Consider the following 17,735-nt stretch of genomic DNA (forward strand, 5'->3'; position numbering starts at 1 on the left):
CCAATAACATTTACGAGTAGTCAATTTACAAAACACTATGAGTATAGCAAGTTTAATCAGCAATGAATATAAATATTTTGACAAATGTAATCCAAGGTTCCGCTTCTGCCTTGCCCTTTATTAAACGTCATATCCTGACCTGGCTGACTTCTGTCCGTTGCGCGCATGCTTAGTTCTCTTTACGACTCGGCTGACAAAGATGGCGGATGCACAAGTACGTTCCGCAAAACAGCGTGGCGAAATTAATGTGCTTCTTTTTGACAGAAAAATAACTAGCATGGCATCGTAGCGTACAATAAATAGCTTTGGTTAAGCGAAGAGCATGCGATTGAAGTATTTCACTGTAGTTTGGTCCCGCAGTTCTTTCGACTATCGCGTTCCGAGGCCCTGTGCTGTGGAGCGCATTGTCGTAGATCCAGCTAGGCCGTTTGCTAACTAGGCCTTTACAGCATTATGCGTATGCTTAATCTGTAGCTGGTAATCGAAGTTTACTGATTTATGGCAGAGTTGATAGCTAAAACGTGTCATTGCTAGATAAATGTATGCGCGAGAAGCTCAGTCTTAACGTACTGAAAAAGCTATAGCCGTCAGGTTAGTTTTTACGCCAATTTGGCTGGCTTCCTAGCCAGATCACTCTTTCGTTGGCCAAATTCAGCGGTCTACTTTCTCAATTTGTATATTCCAAATGTTATGGCTTTTGTTTTAGTTACCTAGTGAGTTTGCTCGGCTTTTGAGTGCAGCCAGCTCAAACTTTTCTGAACTTTCATAATGGCCAGCTTCATAGTGTAAACCTGGCTAGTGCACCCTTTCTGATCTGCTTCTCTGTTAAATTAACTTATAATATTTTGTAAACATTAATGCACAGTAGTCATGTATATTTTTTACCTGCAAATGATGTTTTTCTCACGATGGTCTTCCTAGCCTGTGAGGCTCTGACGACACTGCCTAACGGCAACACTGATGCAGTATAGCTTGATGGTTATTTTCAGATCCATGATGTAGCAACGGGTTAGTCTCTGCATAGATTATTTTTTTGACTTGGGGGTTATGTCTTTTCCCCACAGACCGAGAGGGCTTATCAGAAGCAGCCAACCATCTTCCAGAACAAGAAGCGTGTTCTGGTTGGTGAAGGTGGCAAGGAGGCCAAGGAGAAGCTCCCACGCTACCACAAGAGCGTTGGTCTAGGCTTCAAAACCCCAAGAGAGGTGATGTACCCAACGACCTAAACGATCGTTAAACTACAGTTGTGCTCCTTATGGGCAGTATGATTTTATTGTTTTTTGAATACAGCCTTGTCTGAGGTGTCAATTAGCTTGTATGGTTAACTGCTCTTTAAAGCTGCAAATGATGTTTTTCTCACGATGGTCTTCCAAGCCTGAGGCTCTGACGACACTGCCAAATGGCAAAACTGATGCACTTATAGGAGGGCTTTGGCGATCTATACTGAACAAAAAATAGATGTACGGTTATGCTCCAATGTTTCATGAGTAGAAATAAAAGGCCCCAGAAATGTTCCGTATGCACAAACATATTTTTTCTCAAATGTTTGTTTACATTCCTGTTAGTTAAGATATCTCCTTTGGCAATATGATCCATCCACCTGTGGCATATCAAGAAGCTGCTCAAACACTATGATCATTACACAGGAGCACCATGTACTGGGCACATTAACAGGCCCCTCTAAAATGTGCAGTTTTGTCACACAACACAATGCCACAGGTCTCAAGTTGAGGGAGCGTGCAATTGACATGCTGACTGCAGGAATGTTCCCCAGAGCTTTTGCCCTAAAATTGATGACAACTCATGAAACAGGAATATTTCTGTCTAAAGCCCAGTGGGTGGGCCTATGGCTGCTCCCCTGCCCATTCATGTGAAATCCAAAGATTATGCCCCAATTAATTAAAATGTCTGATTTCATTATGAACTGTAACTTGGGTAATTGTTGTATGTTGGGTTTGTTTTAGTTCCGTATAGTTTATTTTTTACACGGGTTTGAGAGTTTTGGAAGGAGTTGCAGAGAACCTAACTTTTTTTTCCCCCAACAGGCTATCGATGGTACTTACATTGACAAGAAATGCCCCTTCACTGGGAATGTCTCCATCCGTGGTCGTATCCTCTCCGGTTAGTCTTTAAATTTCCTTGCTGTTCATTGTTTTTGGTTTGGATGTAAAAGTCATCTTTGGCATTTAGAGCCCTATATGACCACATTCTCACTGAACTACAAATAGTTTTCTCATGATGGTCTTCCAAGCCTTCTGGATATGACAAAGCCTTATGGCATTACTGATGCAACGACCCAAACCCCCTGCTCACCCTATTCAACGGTCTACTCCTATCCCTAGATCAGTCCCTAGATCAGTGCTTAGATGTAGTCGAAGATTGACCACATTGACCTGATTCTGCCTTTTCAGGCGTGGTGACCAAGATGAAGATGCAGAGGACCATCGTCATCAGACGTGACTACCTGCATTACATCCGCAAATACAACCGCTTTGAGAAGAGGCACAAGAACATGTCTGTCCATCTCTCACCTGCCTTCAGGTAAGAGGATTTCTGTTGAGTCTTTTCAACCTCTCTTCTTTGTATCCAAGAATTGGCTGATCGTGCCAAGCTAGTGCCTTTCCTACTGCAAGGGTGGCTGTAACTCACTGTTGCACTACAGTTGAAGTTCTATGGAATCAGATTTGATGTTGGCTGCAAATGATGTTTTTCTCACGATGGTCTTCCAAGCCCATGTGGCGCTGACGACACTGCCTAATGGCTACACTGATGCAGTTTGGCCTACCTATCACATGAGACGGCAGTGGTTTCCATGTTTCTCAATTCCCCTTGCATTTTCTTGATGTTATTGCTAGAAAAGCAGTGCCATGGTCGCTTTCGGATTATGCTCCAGTAATTCCCTCCTTTTCCCTGCAGAGACGTCTCCGTCGGAGACATTGTTACCGTCGGAGAGTGCCGACCCCTCAGCAAGACAGTCAGGTTCAACGTCCTCAAGGTCACAAAGGCTGCTGGAGCCAAGAAGCAGTTCCAGAAGTTCTAATCTAGGATGTGCAGGAGATGAGACCAATTGACAGGAAGGCTTTCTAGGCTGACCTGCTCTGAAGTATCTGAAATAAAGAAAATGTTCTGTATCTTGGTCTTCTGGCCTGTCTTTTGTTACGTTTGTACAGTTCAATGGGAAGCCTTTGCCAATTAACTGAAAAGGAGTGCTTTGTTTTGCGTAATAACTGAGTCTGACTTATTGTGTGTTCTGCCAGACAATTCTCTCCGTTGTCCATCCATCAACTGAGTCCTATACCACGTCTTTCAGGCAATCCGCATTCAGGACTGGACCCATTCAGTTTATAATTATTTATATACCTTTGTCTCAAAAGTCAAAGATGGATACACAATAGGGACCCCTAGTGAATAACTAAATCTGTCAAGACTCAAAAGTGTGGCCTTGTCCTATGCTTAACCAACAGAGGGTGACAAACACCTATTTTTAAATCAAAACCAAATGTACTGATTTTTGAAATAATAGCACACTGGCTTCCATCTTGGGACTGGGTGTAGAAATAGGATATAAAGTATTGTTAGTACCATAACAGTAAACAAATTATTGTCATTTTATTTAAATCTGATAGACAAAGTAATTAATTTTTATCCTTTAATTCATTCACATTTAGTGTGCCACAGTCAGCGGAGGCTGTTTGAGGCAAGTTGATTGTCACCCATGGTCCACACAGCATCGTTTCCAAGTCATGGGAGAGATCTGCAGTGGCATGCTACTGAAACTCCCAATGTGAATACAAAGAAACAATATGGAATACAAAATAAATGCTTTCAGAAATCAAATGTTTCAACTGACTAGTGGGGTTTTCCCTTTCAAACTGGCAATGTAAGGTTTTTATATTTGGTCTGTATGATGGTATGAAAGTATTTCTCCCATGAGACCATATACATTTGAACCCAAACAAATCATGTACACAAGTCCTTGGTTGGACTCATTCTAGGGTTGTCTTGTTTTTCAGCTTGTTCCATTGTTTCCTAGGTGTTTTGCTATGGGCCTGTACGCCCAGTGGCTTCTGAGATCCAGGAGAAAACGTACCCAAACATATGCAATACATGCAGAACCCTCAGTGTCTGCATGGGAATGAGAGAGAGAGCTCCTCAGGCTGAGCTTCTGCCTACTTTGCTGCCTGGGTCTACCAAGGTCTTGGTGTCTGCATTTACATAATGATGTTGAGGTTGCTGCTTTCCCAGTGCCTATGTGAATGTGGACCGTATGGTGGTGATGTGAGTCCAGCTATGGCAGGGGGTTGAATGGGGCATGTTCTCACATTGTAGACACACTGATGAAGCCAGACCCATAAGTGACCTTGCTAGACAGCATTCATAAGAAGCTTGCAATCCCATAGAATCCCTGATCCTTGGCCACTGCTTATGCCCACCTCTTATTTGACCAAGTCACGGATTAAGGTCTGGATTCAATTCGTATCGAGGAAGATCTACGTAAATTTAAAGGCAATGATCCCGCGTTCGCAGAGACTGCATTCACGGTAAACATGGATCTTCCGTGATACAGATTGAATCCAGCCCTAAACCTTCTACCAGACTGTTGTCTGACTGCAGAATCCTGGCACACAATACAGCTTCTCAAGAAAGGTAGTAACATAAATAAATGAAACGTCTAACAAGTTAGAGTTTCTGTCAACTCCCAACATTATGGCACATCCGTTCAATGGAAATCATTCTAAATACTGGGATAAAAAAATAACTACAGGGTCAACTGCATTACTTCATCAGCAAGGCTGGTCTCCAACGCTGGGGTCGTCACGCCGTAGGCCTCCATAGACAGGGGACTGTGTAATGGGGTTAGGATAGGCCCCAGGGGTGATCTGTGGACCATAGCTCCTCTCACGCACAGACACCCCAGGGAGAGGAAGGAGAGACCTGACCATGACCCCTCAATGGTCAAGCTTGCTCATGAATCCATACTGAGGGGAGGCAAGAGAGATTAATCATCATATAGTGAGTTTGTTTAGTGAGCAGTCATAGTGTGCATCTGGTTTTGTTCTTTTTAATGCTACTCTGAAACTTGCCGCGTCACTTACAGTGAGGTCTAAAAGTGGATTTGAAATGATACAATGACTACGAGATTAAAATGCATACTGTCAGATTTCATTTAAGGTTACTTTAATCCATATTGGGTGAACCATGTAGAAATTACAACCCTTTTGGGAACCAAAAGTACTCTGAAAAATTCACTTACAGTTGAAGTCGGAAGTTTACATACACCTTAGCAAAATACATTTAAACTCCGTTTTTCACAATTCCTGACAATTAATCCTTGTAAAAATTCCCTGTTTTAGGTCAGTTAGGATCACCACTTTATTTTAAGAATGTGAAATGTCAGAATAATAGTAGAGAGAATGATCACATTCCCAGTGGGTCAGAAGTTTACATACACTCAATTAGTATTTGGCAGCATTGCCTAAATTGTTTAACTTGGGTCAAATGTTTTGGGGAGTCTTCCACAAGCTTCCCACAATAAGTTGGATGAGTTTTGTCCCATTCCTCCTGGCAGAGCTGGTGTAACGGAGTCAGGTTTGTAGGCCTCCTTGCTCGCACACGCTTTTTCAGTTCTGCCCACAATTTTTTTTATAGGATTGAGGTCAGGGCTTTGTGATGGCCATTCCAATGCCTTGACTTTGTTGTCCTTAAGCCATTTAGCCACAACTTTGGAAGTATGCTTGGGGTCATTGTCCATTTGGAAGACCCATTTGCGACCAAGCTTTAACTTCCTGACTGATGTCTTGAGATGTTGCTTCAACATATCCACATTTTCCTCCCTCATGATACCATCTATTTTGTGAAGTCGACGAGTCCCTCCCGCAGCAAAGCACCCCCACAACATGATGCTGTCACACCTGTGCTTCACGGTTGGGATGGTGTTCTTTGGCTTGCAAGCCTCCCCTTTTTCGTCCAAACATAACGATGGTCATTATGGCCAAACAGTTCTATTTTTGTTTCATCAGACCAGAGGACATTTCTCCAAAAAGTATGATCTTTGTCCCCATGTGCAGTTGCAAACCGTAGTCTGGCTTTTTTATGGCAGTTTTGACGCAGTGGCTTCTTCCTTGCTGAGCGGCCTTTCAGGTTATGTTGATATAGGACTCGTTTTACTGTGGATATAGATACTTTTGTACCTGTTTTCTCCAGCATCTTCACAAGGTCCTTTGTTGTTGTTCTGGGATTGATTTGCACTTTTCACAACGAAGTACATTCATCTCTAGGAGACAGAACGCATCTCCTTCCTGAGTGGTATGATGGCTGCGTGATCCCATGGTGTTTATACTTGCGTACTATTGTTTGTACAGATGAATGTGGTACCTTCAGGCATTTGGAAATTACTCCCAAGGATGAACCAGACTTGTAGAGGTCTACAGTTTTTTTTCTGAGGTCTTGGCTGATTCTGTGGCACAGTTGGTAGAGCATGGCGCTTGTAACGCCAGGGTAGTGGGTTCGATTCCCGGGACCACCCATACGTAGAATGTATGCACACATGACTGTTAGTCGCTTTGGATAAAAGCGTCTGCTAAATGGCATATATATTTCTTTTGATTTCCCATGATGTCAAGCAAAGAGGCATTGGGTTTGAAGGTATGGCCTTGAAATGCATTCACAGGTACACCTCTAATTGACTCAGATAATGTCAATTAGCCTATCAGAAGCTTCTAAAAGTCATGAAATACTTTTCTGGAATTTTCCAAGCTGTTTAAAGGCACAGTCAACTTAGAGTATGTAAACTTCTGACTCACTAGAATTGTGATACAGTGAAATATAAGTGAAATAATCTGTCTGTAAACAATTGTTGGAAAAATGACTTGTGTCATGCAGAAAGTAGATGTCCTAACCGACTTGCCAAAACTATAGTTTGTTAACAAGACATTTGGAGAGTGGTTGAAAAACAAGTTTTAATGACTCCAACCTAAGTGTATGTAAACGTCTGACTCCAACCTAAGTGTATGTAAACGTCTGACTCCAACCTAAGTGTATGTAAACGTCTGACTTCAACTGTATATGTGTATTAAAGTAGTTAAAAACTTTAGTGTTTGGTCCCATATTCCTAGCACGAAATGACTACATCAAGCTTGTGACAATACAAACTTGTTGGATGCATTTGCAGTTAGTTTTGGTTGTGTTTCAGATTATTTTATGCCCAATAGAAATGAATGGTAAATAATGTATTGTATAATTTTTGAGAAAGTTTATTGTAAATAAGAATAGAATATGTTTCTGGATGTCACCATGATTACGGATAATCCTGAATGAATCGTGAATAACGACGAGTGAGAAAGTTACAGAAGCTCACAGATCAAACCCCCAAGACATGCGAACCTCTCAACATTACCATTAACAGAGGAGGTTAGCATTTTTGGGGGTTTATGATATTTATTCCTCTCAGTATTCACGATTCATTCAACGGTTATCCATAGTCGTGGTGACATCCACATGAATGTAGAAGTGTTTAGAAACATATTCTCTTAATATTTGAATTAAAAGGGACTCCAAAAAGTGCTGTAATTTGTAAACGGTTCACCCGATATGTATGACAATACCCTCAAATTGGAGCTCACTACATCACTGACAAATAGTTGTCAGCCTCATTTTAAAAATGGTCACTACGCACCATTGTTTTGGTGTTAGTTGGTGATTTGCTAAGGCAATCAATTGCAAGTAAGGAAATCAGCCCCTGTAGTTTTCCGTGGAGGATGGAGGATTCTGTAACTAAAGAGACTTCATAGAGATGGTTTTATTATGAATCATAAACACAGGTCTCAGTCGGATGAGGATAGGTCCATACATTACAGGAGATCAAAGGTATGTGGAGGTTTTTAAGGTGTGGAACAGTGTTCTATCCTCGTAAAATAGATATAGCCGTTGACCTTTGCAGTGCGTTTTGCGAAAGAATACTTGAATATTTTATGATATCATCTTTATAAGGCTTTTAATTCAAATCTCTTTCATAAATCCAGCTTGATTTCGTTTCTGTAGTGGATAAAAATACATAGAACCAGAGTACAGTAGCCCACGGTGCACAGATGTCAATTCAACGTCATTTCAATGAAATGACGTGGGAAATGAACCATTTCTGATTTTGTGTACATTAACTTTGTATTGCAAGTTTTCTGCCCAAACTGTTGGCAAACAGGGGGAACTCCAGTGACTGATTTCAATATCCTAGGCGCACACAACAATGCAATCAAGCAAGGAAATATTAACTTATGTAACAACTTGAGAAGCAACCACTTGCAGCAGTTCAAAGCATATCTGTTTCATTTATTACGTGGCAGTTAAAGCTGTCTGTTATGGAGTATATCTCATTGTTAGTCCATGTTGAAACGTGCATCTTGTGCTCACACCTGCCGCAGCTGTTAGTTCAATACCAATGACTCACTGGGGGATCCATATACTTAAATGTAACTCTAAAGTAAATGTTAACAATGCAAAAAGACAGGAAGAAGATGCAGATATTCTATACTGTTCTCGTCTTTTGGTTCCTTCTCAGTCAGAAACTGTTTTCGGTGGGTAGAATGGGACTGAATGATTCTTCTTGTAAGTTTTCAATATTTTGTATAGGTTCAATTAAGATGCCAAACTCTCTAGATGATTTGCTCTCGCTACAATATCATCTAATTTGTATTTTCTTCCATGTCTCAATCTTCACAGTATCATTAGTTAGGTAACCTGACTCATGAGATTTGCCACTTTTTGAGCTGTGAGTAATGTGGCTGTAAGTCTCCACTAAACAAACATCTGCATGGTCTGCCTGCTGGTACTGTACAGTACAGCCCATTCCAGTGGGGATTATTTCCATTTAACACCCTGATGGAGTGGAGATCATTTCCATGTAACATCCTGATGGAGTGGAGATAATTTCTATGTAACATCTTGAAGGAGTGGGGATCATTTCTATGTAACATCTTGAAGGAGTGGAGATCATTTCTATGTAACATCTTGAAGGAGTGGAGATCATTTCTATGTAACACACGGATGGAGTGGAGATCATTTCTATGTAACATCTTGGAGGAGTGGAGATCATTTCTATGTAACACACGGATGGAAAATCTACCTATTTCTCCAGGTGAGGATACTGTTGAAAGAGGGCCCAGGGCAAAACTGTCCCTGTCCATCTAATTTCTCTGTTAAAGAGCTCAAAACTTTACAGCTGGAGAAAGTCCTAAAAGATGCAGCTAAGAACAACTGAGAGGGTTAGAAGTGAATGGACCATCAATTACAGGCATGTGACCTGGGCACATGGGGGGGGGGGGAGTACAGGAATCCCTGAAATTCCTGTACATTGATGACTTTTTGCAAAACCAATCAGTTTTCCCCATTGATTCAACGTCATCACATTTATTTTTGTTGTTGAAATAACGTGGAAACATTGTTGATTCAACCAGTTAATTCCCAGCGGGATGGCACTACAGCCCACAGAAGATCACTACCCTGCCTTGCCTGGCTTCCTTTCCTCTCCACATCATTTACTGTCCACCACTTAACAGTCCAGTGCCTTGCAGGTTTACATGTTTACCTAGTGTCACTGAGCATGCACACAGGTTTTCTTACTTGTCCATTCAGCAGCAGGGATGTTAGTCTAGAGGGTCATCTCCGTAAGGGTCATGTCTGAAAGTTAAACACAGGCCTTATGGTGTCCCAGCAGGGGTCTGGGCAGGGGGCAGGACAGGAGGGGTCTCGGTGCTGCACTGGGCCCTCATCTTGGTTTGTTTTGACATGTCTGCAAGCAGCACACAAACTCTTTTCCAGCAGCGGTGGAGGAGGCCCGATGACTTGAGCAGATGGGAGCAGAGCGGGGTTGTATACCGTAACATAGTGGAACATGGACCCTGGCATCAGCAGCCCCTCAGATGGCCCCCTGCCCTCTGTCAGCAGCTAGCATAGTGGCGGGGGTGGGGAAGGGGCTAAGTCCTCTACTCTACTGGGGTTACCAACACAGAGCTGGCAAGGTACTGCACTCTGAGGTTGCACGTAGGAGGAGGATATTGTCTTACTATGATGCCCTGGTGGCTTATGTATGATTATGTGAATGTTAAGAGTTGATGTAGAGGACTCTCAACATGTCTATGTAATCATATAGGAACATTTGTACTTCTGATATGTATGTTAATGCAGTTTTCATTCTTATCTTTGTTGATGTTTGTCATTCTCTTGAGATGTTTCAAATCATTAGCAAGTATTTGCTTTGCTGATGTCTAACTGCACGCTTTTCTGTTTCCAAAGGCAAGTACATTTTCCAGGCTTGGGCAGTCTTCTGGCGCACTGTGGGTCAGCGCCGGGTCACACACCACATCTGGACAACGCATCAGCCCTTCAGATGTGCACAAGGATATCCACTGTCCCTGGATCAAATCAACTATATTTGTGTCCAACAACTTCCTGTTGAAAGACAAGGGTGTCAACAGAATAACAGACAATCATATGCATATCTTACACACTTCTTTATTTTAAGTCAGTTAAGAACAAATTCTTATTTACAATGACAGCCTAGGAACAGTGCCTTAACTGCCTTATTCAGGGGCAGAACAACAGATTATCCAAGCTTGGTGAATCGATCTAGCAACCTTTTGGTTACTGGCCTAACGCTCTAACCACTAGGCTACCTGCCGCCCCTTAAAAGCAGATGATATAGGATGAGCTGATATAAGTTGTTTGTTGCCAGTGAAAGTAGTTGATGTGCTGATCATTAGCATGTCAGAATACATGAGGCAAAGGTCAGAGGTGCCTGTCATGGTTTGAGGTGTCTGGTACCAACAACAGCAGTGCATTTACAAGTGTGAGGTCGGCTCCTTAACTGATTTGAATGGGTTTTCCAGATGGGGCTTACCCTTCTCTCATTTCATCAAAATGTAATATCCATACCATAAATCAATCTCTGAATTTTGGTTATGAAATGGCTTGAGTTGCATCCATAAAGTGAGCATAAACTTATCAAAGTTTTCATTTCCGTATTCAATGGTAAAGGTTTATTTATAAATCAATGCAAATGAAAATGCAGGGACTTCAAATTAGGTGAATTTACTCTCAAAACAAAGTTACAAGTTTGTTTTGAGCAGTGAGATAACCTATATTTAATAGCACAATGATTATACTTCACCTGGTCTGTCAGTGAAAGCTGATAGCTGTTACCAGCTGCTCTTGAAGCTGGCTGGTCAGAGACAGGGCATGGGGCCAGCCTCATCCTCTTAACAACTGGCTCCTACTTTCCAGTCAAAGCAGCAGGTCCTAATTCAATATTCCCAGGATCTGCCGTGTCTGCCTGTCAGACCGGATGGATGGCTGGCATGTGTGGGTGTGATGGGCACCTCTGATTTTACACCAGGGTCTCAGATCAAACAGGCGCTGGGGTCAGAGATCAAGATACAGGGTGTACCCAGCGTCAGCAGACTGGGGTCATGTGTGCGAATCATCCAACATGGCTTTCATCAGAGCATCCCTGGGGTGTGCTCTCAGTGACTGATGGTCATGTAAACCTACTGGAATTTGAGAATCTGAAAACCCATATAATGTGGGCCACATATCTGACTGGCAGAAACACAGGTTCCATTTTCATTGTTCATGCATTGTGTTCTACAGGTCAGCTCCTATGACTACATAGACAGAATACATCTGAAATGCTACAAATCTGTTTTTCCTTAGGATGTAGTCTGCCACTAAGGCTATGATAAACAGACACTACTATAGATATAACTTTTTGAATGCATATTCATTATCATTCATCTTTTTACAAGAAGAGACAAAGAAACTAGACAAACCAAAGCCAGAAAAAAAAAAATTTGTTTCTCTGTTGAATTGGCCCTTGGCTTGAGCTCTGAGCAGGAGGAATTCTCTGTGGCAGATGGTGAGTCATAACCCCTGAGGCCAGCAGCAATGCTACACTCTGGGACCCGGATACCTAATAATGCCCTGTTGAGCTTCTCACCCACAATGTTATCTCATCTCCCTGACCTATTGTGGCACTCACTGGCGGTAATGATAGTGGGGAGACCCAAGCTGTGATCAAGTCTCTCCCCAGAGAGAGACAAGACCCTGGGAACCTGGTAGTAATCAGCACACAGGCCCAATCTCTCCATCTTACCTCAGTGGCATATCTCGTTTCCTATCACAGCACACAGTTAGTCTAGATACTGCTGCTCCTGCTGCTGCTGTTATTTGAGGTCAGCTACCAAAGACTATGCTTTAAGTGGAATCTGTTGAATTCCAATTTTGGGTGTCAGTGTAGATACTTGAGATTGTTTGTAAGGTTTTTGCTGATGTTCAACCTGGTCTCAGAGCATTTGGTATTATTCTTTACGTAAATTAGAGACACTCCATTTAGTCAGTTGTACATCTGAATGCCTTCAACTGAAATGTGACTTCCGCAATTAACCCAACCCCTCTGAGTCAGAGAGGTGTGGGGGGCTGCCATAATCAACCTCCATCTCCGGCGCCGGGGAACAGTAGGTTAACCTCCTTGCTTAGGAGCAGAATGACAGATTTTTACCTTGTCAGCTCGGGGATTCGATCCATCAACCTTTCGGTTACTGGCCCAACGCTCTATGATATGTTACATTTCGTATGGTATGTAATAATTTGTGGATGTCCATCACCCATAATATGTTACGAGTCACAATTCGTATTATATGTAAACATTTGCTAAATGTACAATATGTTACGAATCTGCAAAACGTACAACATGTTACGAATTTTCTAAATATATGATATGTTATGAATTCTAGCTAGGCTAGGAGTTAAGGTTAGGGGTTATGGTTAAGATTAGGGTTAAGTTTAGGATTATGGTTAAAGGGTTAGAGAAGGGTTAGTTAACATGCTAAGTAGTTGCAAAGTAGATAAAAAGTAGTAAGTCGTTGAAAAGTTGGTAATTATCTAAAATGCTAAAGTTGTCCATGATGAGACTCAAACTCGCAACCTTTGGTTTGCTGGACATTGTCTGTGATGGGATTTGAACTCGCAACCTTTGGGTTGCTTGACATTCGTGTTATACCCCAAACCACCATACTTTTGTTTTTGCTTTAAGTAACCATCTGTCTTATGTAACCATACCAAACGTAACCTGTCATACTAATTTGAGTGTCCCAGGTTTACATTGACTATTTTACGACTAGTCTATGAGACCAGGCTGTGATCCCAGATAAAGTGGGTGGATATTGCAGTTTGTTCTGTCTTTTGTTCCTAATGTGTTACACAATACAAATATAGTGTAAATACAGTCCAACCTAACAAAGGAGAGAAAGAAAGAATAGCAGAGAGTAACCACATAACAATAGTGTTTCCCCAAGAAGAAAAAGGCTATAGCCCCAAGAGGATATCTGTGTATTCTTACCAAACTATAAATTAGAAGGAAACAGCTGACTGATGCCTTTTAATAAAATGCACACAATGCATACAGTGTCATTACCATGACAGTAAGATATGCCAGTACCCAGGACATTTTCCCAAGATGCCAAAACAAATGGTCATATGTAGGCCAGATACAATCAGTAAAATATGTTAATAAGAAGACGCCATGCTGAGCCCAGCATATCTCGATCAGATAGTGACTGTCCCAGTGTCCCCATTACCGCTGCTCTCCTATGATCATTAGTCCATCAATTACACTGTTCTCATTTACAACAAAAAACTATAATGCTTCAAACAAGACCCCCAACAAATATAATCACTGAAGTTAATGTTTTAACCATCCACCTTTATAAACATGAATAGAAAATATGATTAGATTCGTTTTTTTATGAGCAATCCCATGATTCAGCGTCTATTCCACATTGGTTCAATGTAATTTCATTAAAATGACGTTGAAGCAACGTTGATTCAACCAGTGTGTGCCCAGTGGAATCTATCTATGAGAGTCTTTCAACAAACTCAATTGATGAAACTGAATTGTACAAAGAGGCAAAAAGTCACGTTTCAATGGAGGTCCATAAACGAGGTACTTTCTATGGAGAGGAGAAAGAAACTGTATCTTGTTCCTTCAGCAAATTGTAGAGGGAAAGAGTGAACAATAGAGATCAAATGCTGACAGCACACCCAAGTGCTCCCTGAGAACCCTCAGGTTGTGATCCCATCATAGTGACAAAAGAACCATGTGACCATGAAAATGGGAAAAAGGGCTTTCTACTTAACCTTGTTTCAGACCAGGCTCAATGAGAACACTGTATCATGGCTCCACTGGGGTAGGGTCAGGAATCTGCTGCAGCTCAGCATTTAATAACACTTCCCAGGTTCTACATGACTCTACAGATATGTATACTAGCACAATGAGTGGGGACTGTGGTTTAGCTGTATAAAAAATAGATTGATTTGCAGTTCCCATGGTAATGTGTTAAAAAAAAGAAGTTTGCAGCTGACCACCATGTCAGGATTGATATTTGCAGTGGCGGTGAGGCAGCAGTCCGTGACATCCCTGCATGCCGGGAATGGAGCTGTGATCAGGCACTAATTGAGAGAGAGGGGGGTTTCATGAACGTTTGTCTGTTAAGTCTTTCTCAGGGGAGGCAGAAAAGTGACAGCAACAGATAGCCTCTGTGCCTCTGTGCAATATTACTGTATTTGTTGCCAGAAGAACATATCTCTCATCAGTCTATGGTGTGACAGGCTTGAAATAGATTACTGAAAATCTCAAAAGAGCAAACAAGTCACCCATTCTGTGCTATGTTAAAACACACAGTATCTCCTGTTATCTGAAGACAGATAGCATCTCTGGACCCTCAGCAATTCCAAGTACGTATAATGAGGGGTTTCTGGGTATTTTAATGCCCAGAAGCTAACACATTTCCATCTCTTTCTTGTATACAAAGAAGAGTATATTAGAGGATGGCACCAAATAAACTGATTTGAGGCAATCATGATAGTTACGGAGATACATTACACACTATGCAGAAATGTTTCCCAAATAGCTTTAAATTCCCAGTGCTGTCAAAAATGGGATTTTCCTGTGTTTTATATATATTTCCACACTATGAGGTTGAAATAATACTGTGAAATTGTGAAAATGATGATAATGCCCTTTTAGTGTAAGAGCTGTTTGAAAAGACTGCATGAAATTTCAGCCTGTTTTGGTGGGATGGATTTTTGACCTGTCTGTGACATCCCAGGCGGTAAATTAGTTAATAGACCAATAAGAAAGAAAGAGAGTTCCAACCCTCTCTGCCAATAACAGCTAGTTTTCAGTTTTCCCCTCTACACTCAGACCAGTCCCAGACAGTCCTAGCAACATTTTTGCGAGAAATTGCGATTTTGTTTCCTTTTGACCATTTTAATTGAAAACAATCACAGTAAGGTGCTTAATTGTATCCCCAAAATGATTTTGATATTGAGATAAAAACATCTGTATTGGACCTGATCCAGCACTCAGTTATGCTCATTGTAAAGCAAGAGGGCAATTGTTTACGCTGACTCTCAGTCCCAGCAGTAAAAGTGATGAGTGTGTGTTTTATGGGAGGAAACCTGCTTGAAACCAAACCTCATTCCTGTTATCAGCACTTTGGCCCCACGTATCCTCAACCAGCAGATGAGGTCCAACACACATTTTCCATGGAAATGACAGAACCAGCATATCTTTTCCATACATACATACATACACTACTAACCCACATCATAGCCAGTCAATTAACCATTATAACATTCCTTTGGAATTTCAACAACTCTCTGATGTCTTCTAGAGCAGAGTCACATCCTGTGCACCGCCAAAAACAGCGGAATCAAACTGTTTGCTTTGTACTTATCAAATGGAAAAAGTGACTCATTTGATGACACAGGGAGTCGGATCCCACCACCGCTGCTTCTACTGCTGTTACACTGCTTCCTACTGAGGTGGCCCCAACGTAAACACTGATCTGTTCAGCAGCAGTGTAAACTCTCCATGGTTGAACTGGTGCACACGCTTCCTGGGGGGTTGGTACTACAGAGATAGAGCTCCGTCAGATAGAAGCCTCCTCTTCTTCATGAAGCTTAAAGCTGTTTTAGGCCTCTCCACTGGCAAACAATTCGCTGATACAAATTAAAGCCATGTGTCCTTTTCAATGACGCGCTGGGGCACGGAAAATTGTACTCGTCCAAACTTATTGTCAACATATTGTGTGCGATGCAGAATGCTTTATGATGTGATATGACAACATGAGCTATGTCAAATGCAGTGACACGCGGCAGAAAATGTCACAACGTTCTGGGACTACGCTGACGTATTTTTCACAATTTATTAATCTATTCATGATTTGTTTTTTTTCCCAAATGCACCATTGAATTATTACCCAGGACTGATCTCTCTCGAATCCTCTGTCACTCTGACCATAATAAGAGAAGGTTAGAAAAGAAAACAGGGACATGCCACAGTGTTATTGTTATGACAGAGGATTCATGAACTGTTTCACCCTTTTTATGTGTTTTAGGGACTCTTTTTCATTTCCTGCTTAGAAACAGCAGATTAATATCTCCCATGGCAGAAACCCAACTGAAACAAACTGACAGATTTCTCTCCCTGCTACTCCAGCCAATAAGGCAATAAATGTTATCTCTCAGTCCCAGTCCCTAAGACTACTAACTAGAGAAACACTAGCCAGGCAGAGAGCGAGAGAACGCATTGCAAGCATAATTGAAGACAATGGTCATGAGAACAGTAGATATGTGTGATTTCTAGCAGCCTGGGGGGAAGTCCCACCCAGAGAGTTGGGAGAGGAAGCAGTGGGGAGAGAGGTCAAAGTTGGGTGCTCACATCCTACTCACAATTTAGCCTGTTATTCCACTCCCTCGTCCCCGCTCACACAGATACACACATAGACAGGACTGTCCTAATGGTGAGAGACTCATCTAAAATAAAGTTTTGTTCTCAATAAGACTTGTTTTCTCTCCATGAGGATGCAGATATAAGAGTAAGGTTTGGTTGTAATGGGTCCTGGTTTGGGTCCACTCATGGTCACATACTGTAACTGTACAGATTCTTCTGGTCATCAGAGGTATTATCATAAACTCAGCAAAAAAATAAATGTCCCTTTTTCAGGACCCTGTCTTTCAAAGATAATTTGTGAAAATCCAAATAACTTCACAGATCTTCATTGTAGAGGGTTTAAACACTGTTTCCCATGCTTGTTCAATGAACCATGAACCATGAACAATGAATGAACATGCACCTGTGGAACGGTCATTAAGACACTAACAGCTTACAGACAGTAGGCAATTAAGGTCACAGTTATGAAAACTTAGGACACTAAAGAGGCCTTTCTACTGACTCTGAAAATTACCAAAAGAAAGATGCCCAGGGTCCCTGCTCACCTGCGTGAACGTGCCTTAGGCATGCTGCAAGGAGGCATGAGGACTGCAGATGCGGCCAGGGCAATAAATGACGATGTCCGTACTGTAAGATGCCTAAGACAGCGCTACAGGGAGACAGGACGAACAGCTGATCATCCTCGCAGTGGTAGACCACGTGCAACAACACCTGCACAGGATCAGTACATCCGAACATCACACCTGCGGGACAGATACAGGATGGCAACAACAACTGCCTGAGTTACACCAGGAACGCACAATCCCTCCATCAGTGCTCAGACTGTCCGCAATAGGCTGAGAGAGGCTGGACTGAGGGCTTGTAGGCCTGTTGTAAGGCAGGTTCTCACCAGACATCATCGACAACAACGTCACCTATGGGCATAAACCCACCGTCGCTGGACCAGACAGGA

The 17,735-nt window shown here is 41.9% G+C and overlaps 1 protein-coding gene and 3 non-coding genes across 4 annotated transcripts; all 4 read left to right on the forward strand.

The window, feature by feature from the left end:
• The first annotated feature begins 57 nt into the window (after positions 1 to 57).
• Positions 58 to 3,131, forward strand: rps11 (ribosomal protein S11). The gene is made up of 5 exons (XM_035771108.1): positions 58 to 214; positions 1,065 to 1,205; positions 2,046 to 2,121; positions 2,412 to 2,541; positions 2,917 to 3,131. The coding sequence occupies exons 1-5, from the start codon at positions 200 to 202 to the stop codon at positions 3,038 to 3,040; spliced, it is 486 nt and encodes a 161-aa protein (XP_035627001.1). The 5' UTR covers positions 58 to 199; the 3' UTR covers positions 3,041 to 3,131.
• On the forward strand, positions 887 to 970 carry LOC118384812 (small nucleolar RNA SNORD35). Its single transcript, XR_004825935.1, has one exon. It is a non-coding gene; the product is annotated as a small nucleolar RNA SNORD35 (small nucleolar RNA).
• Positions 1,340 to 1,421, forward strand: LOC118384811 (small nucleolar RNA SNORD35). Its single transcript, XR_004825934.1, has one exon. It is a non-coding gene; the product is annotated as a small nucleolar RNA SNORD35 (small nucleolar RNA).
• LOC118384813 (small nucleolar RNA SNORD35) lies at positions 2,696 to 2,779 on the forward strand. Its single transcript, XR_004825936.1, has one exon. It is a non-coding gene; the product is annotated as a small nucleolar RNA SNORD35 (small nucleolar RNA).
• Positions 3,132 to 17,735: the final 14,604 nt, after the last annotated feature.

This window comes from Oncorhynchus keta, chromosome 32 (genome assembly GCF_023373465.1).
Source record: "Oncorhynchus keta strain PuntledgeMale-10-30-2019 chromosome 32, Oket_V2, whole genome shotgun sequence".
Taxonomy (NCBI): domain Eukaryota; kingdom Metazoa; phylum Chordata; class Actinopteri; order Salmoniformes; family Salmonidae; genus Oncorhynchus; species Oncorhynchus keta.

Coding starts and splice junctions, on each gene's coding strand:
- rps11 (XM_035771108.1), top strand. Junction 1,206..2,045: donor GCTTCAAAACCCCAAGAGAG/GTGATGTACCCA, acceptor TTCCCCCAACAG/GCTATCGATGGTACTTACAT. Junction 2,542..2,916: donor CATCTCTCACCTGCCTTCAG/GTAAGAGGATTT, acceptor TTTTCCCTGCAG/AGACGTCTCCGTCGGAGACA.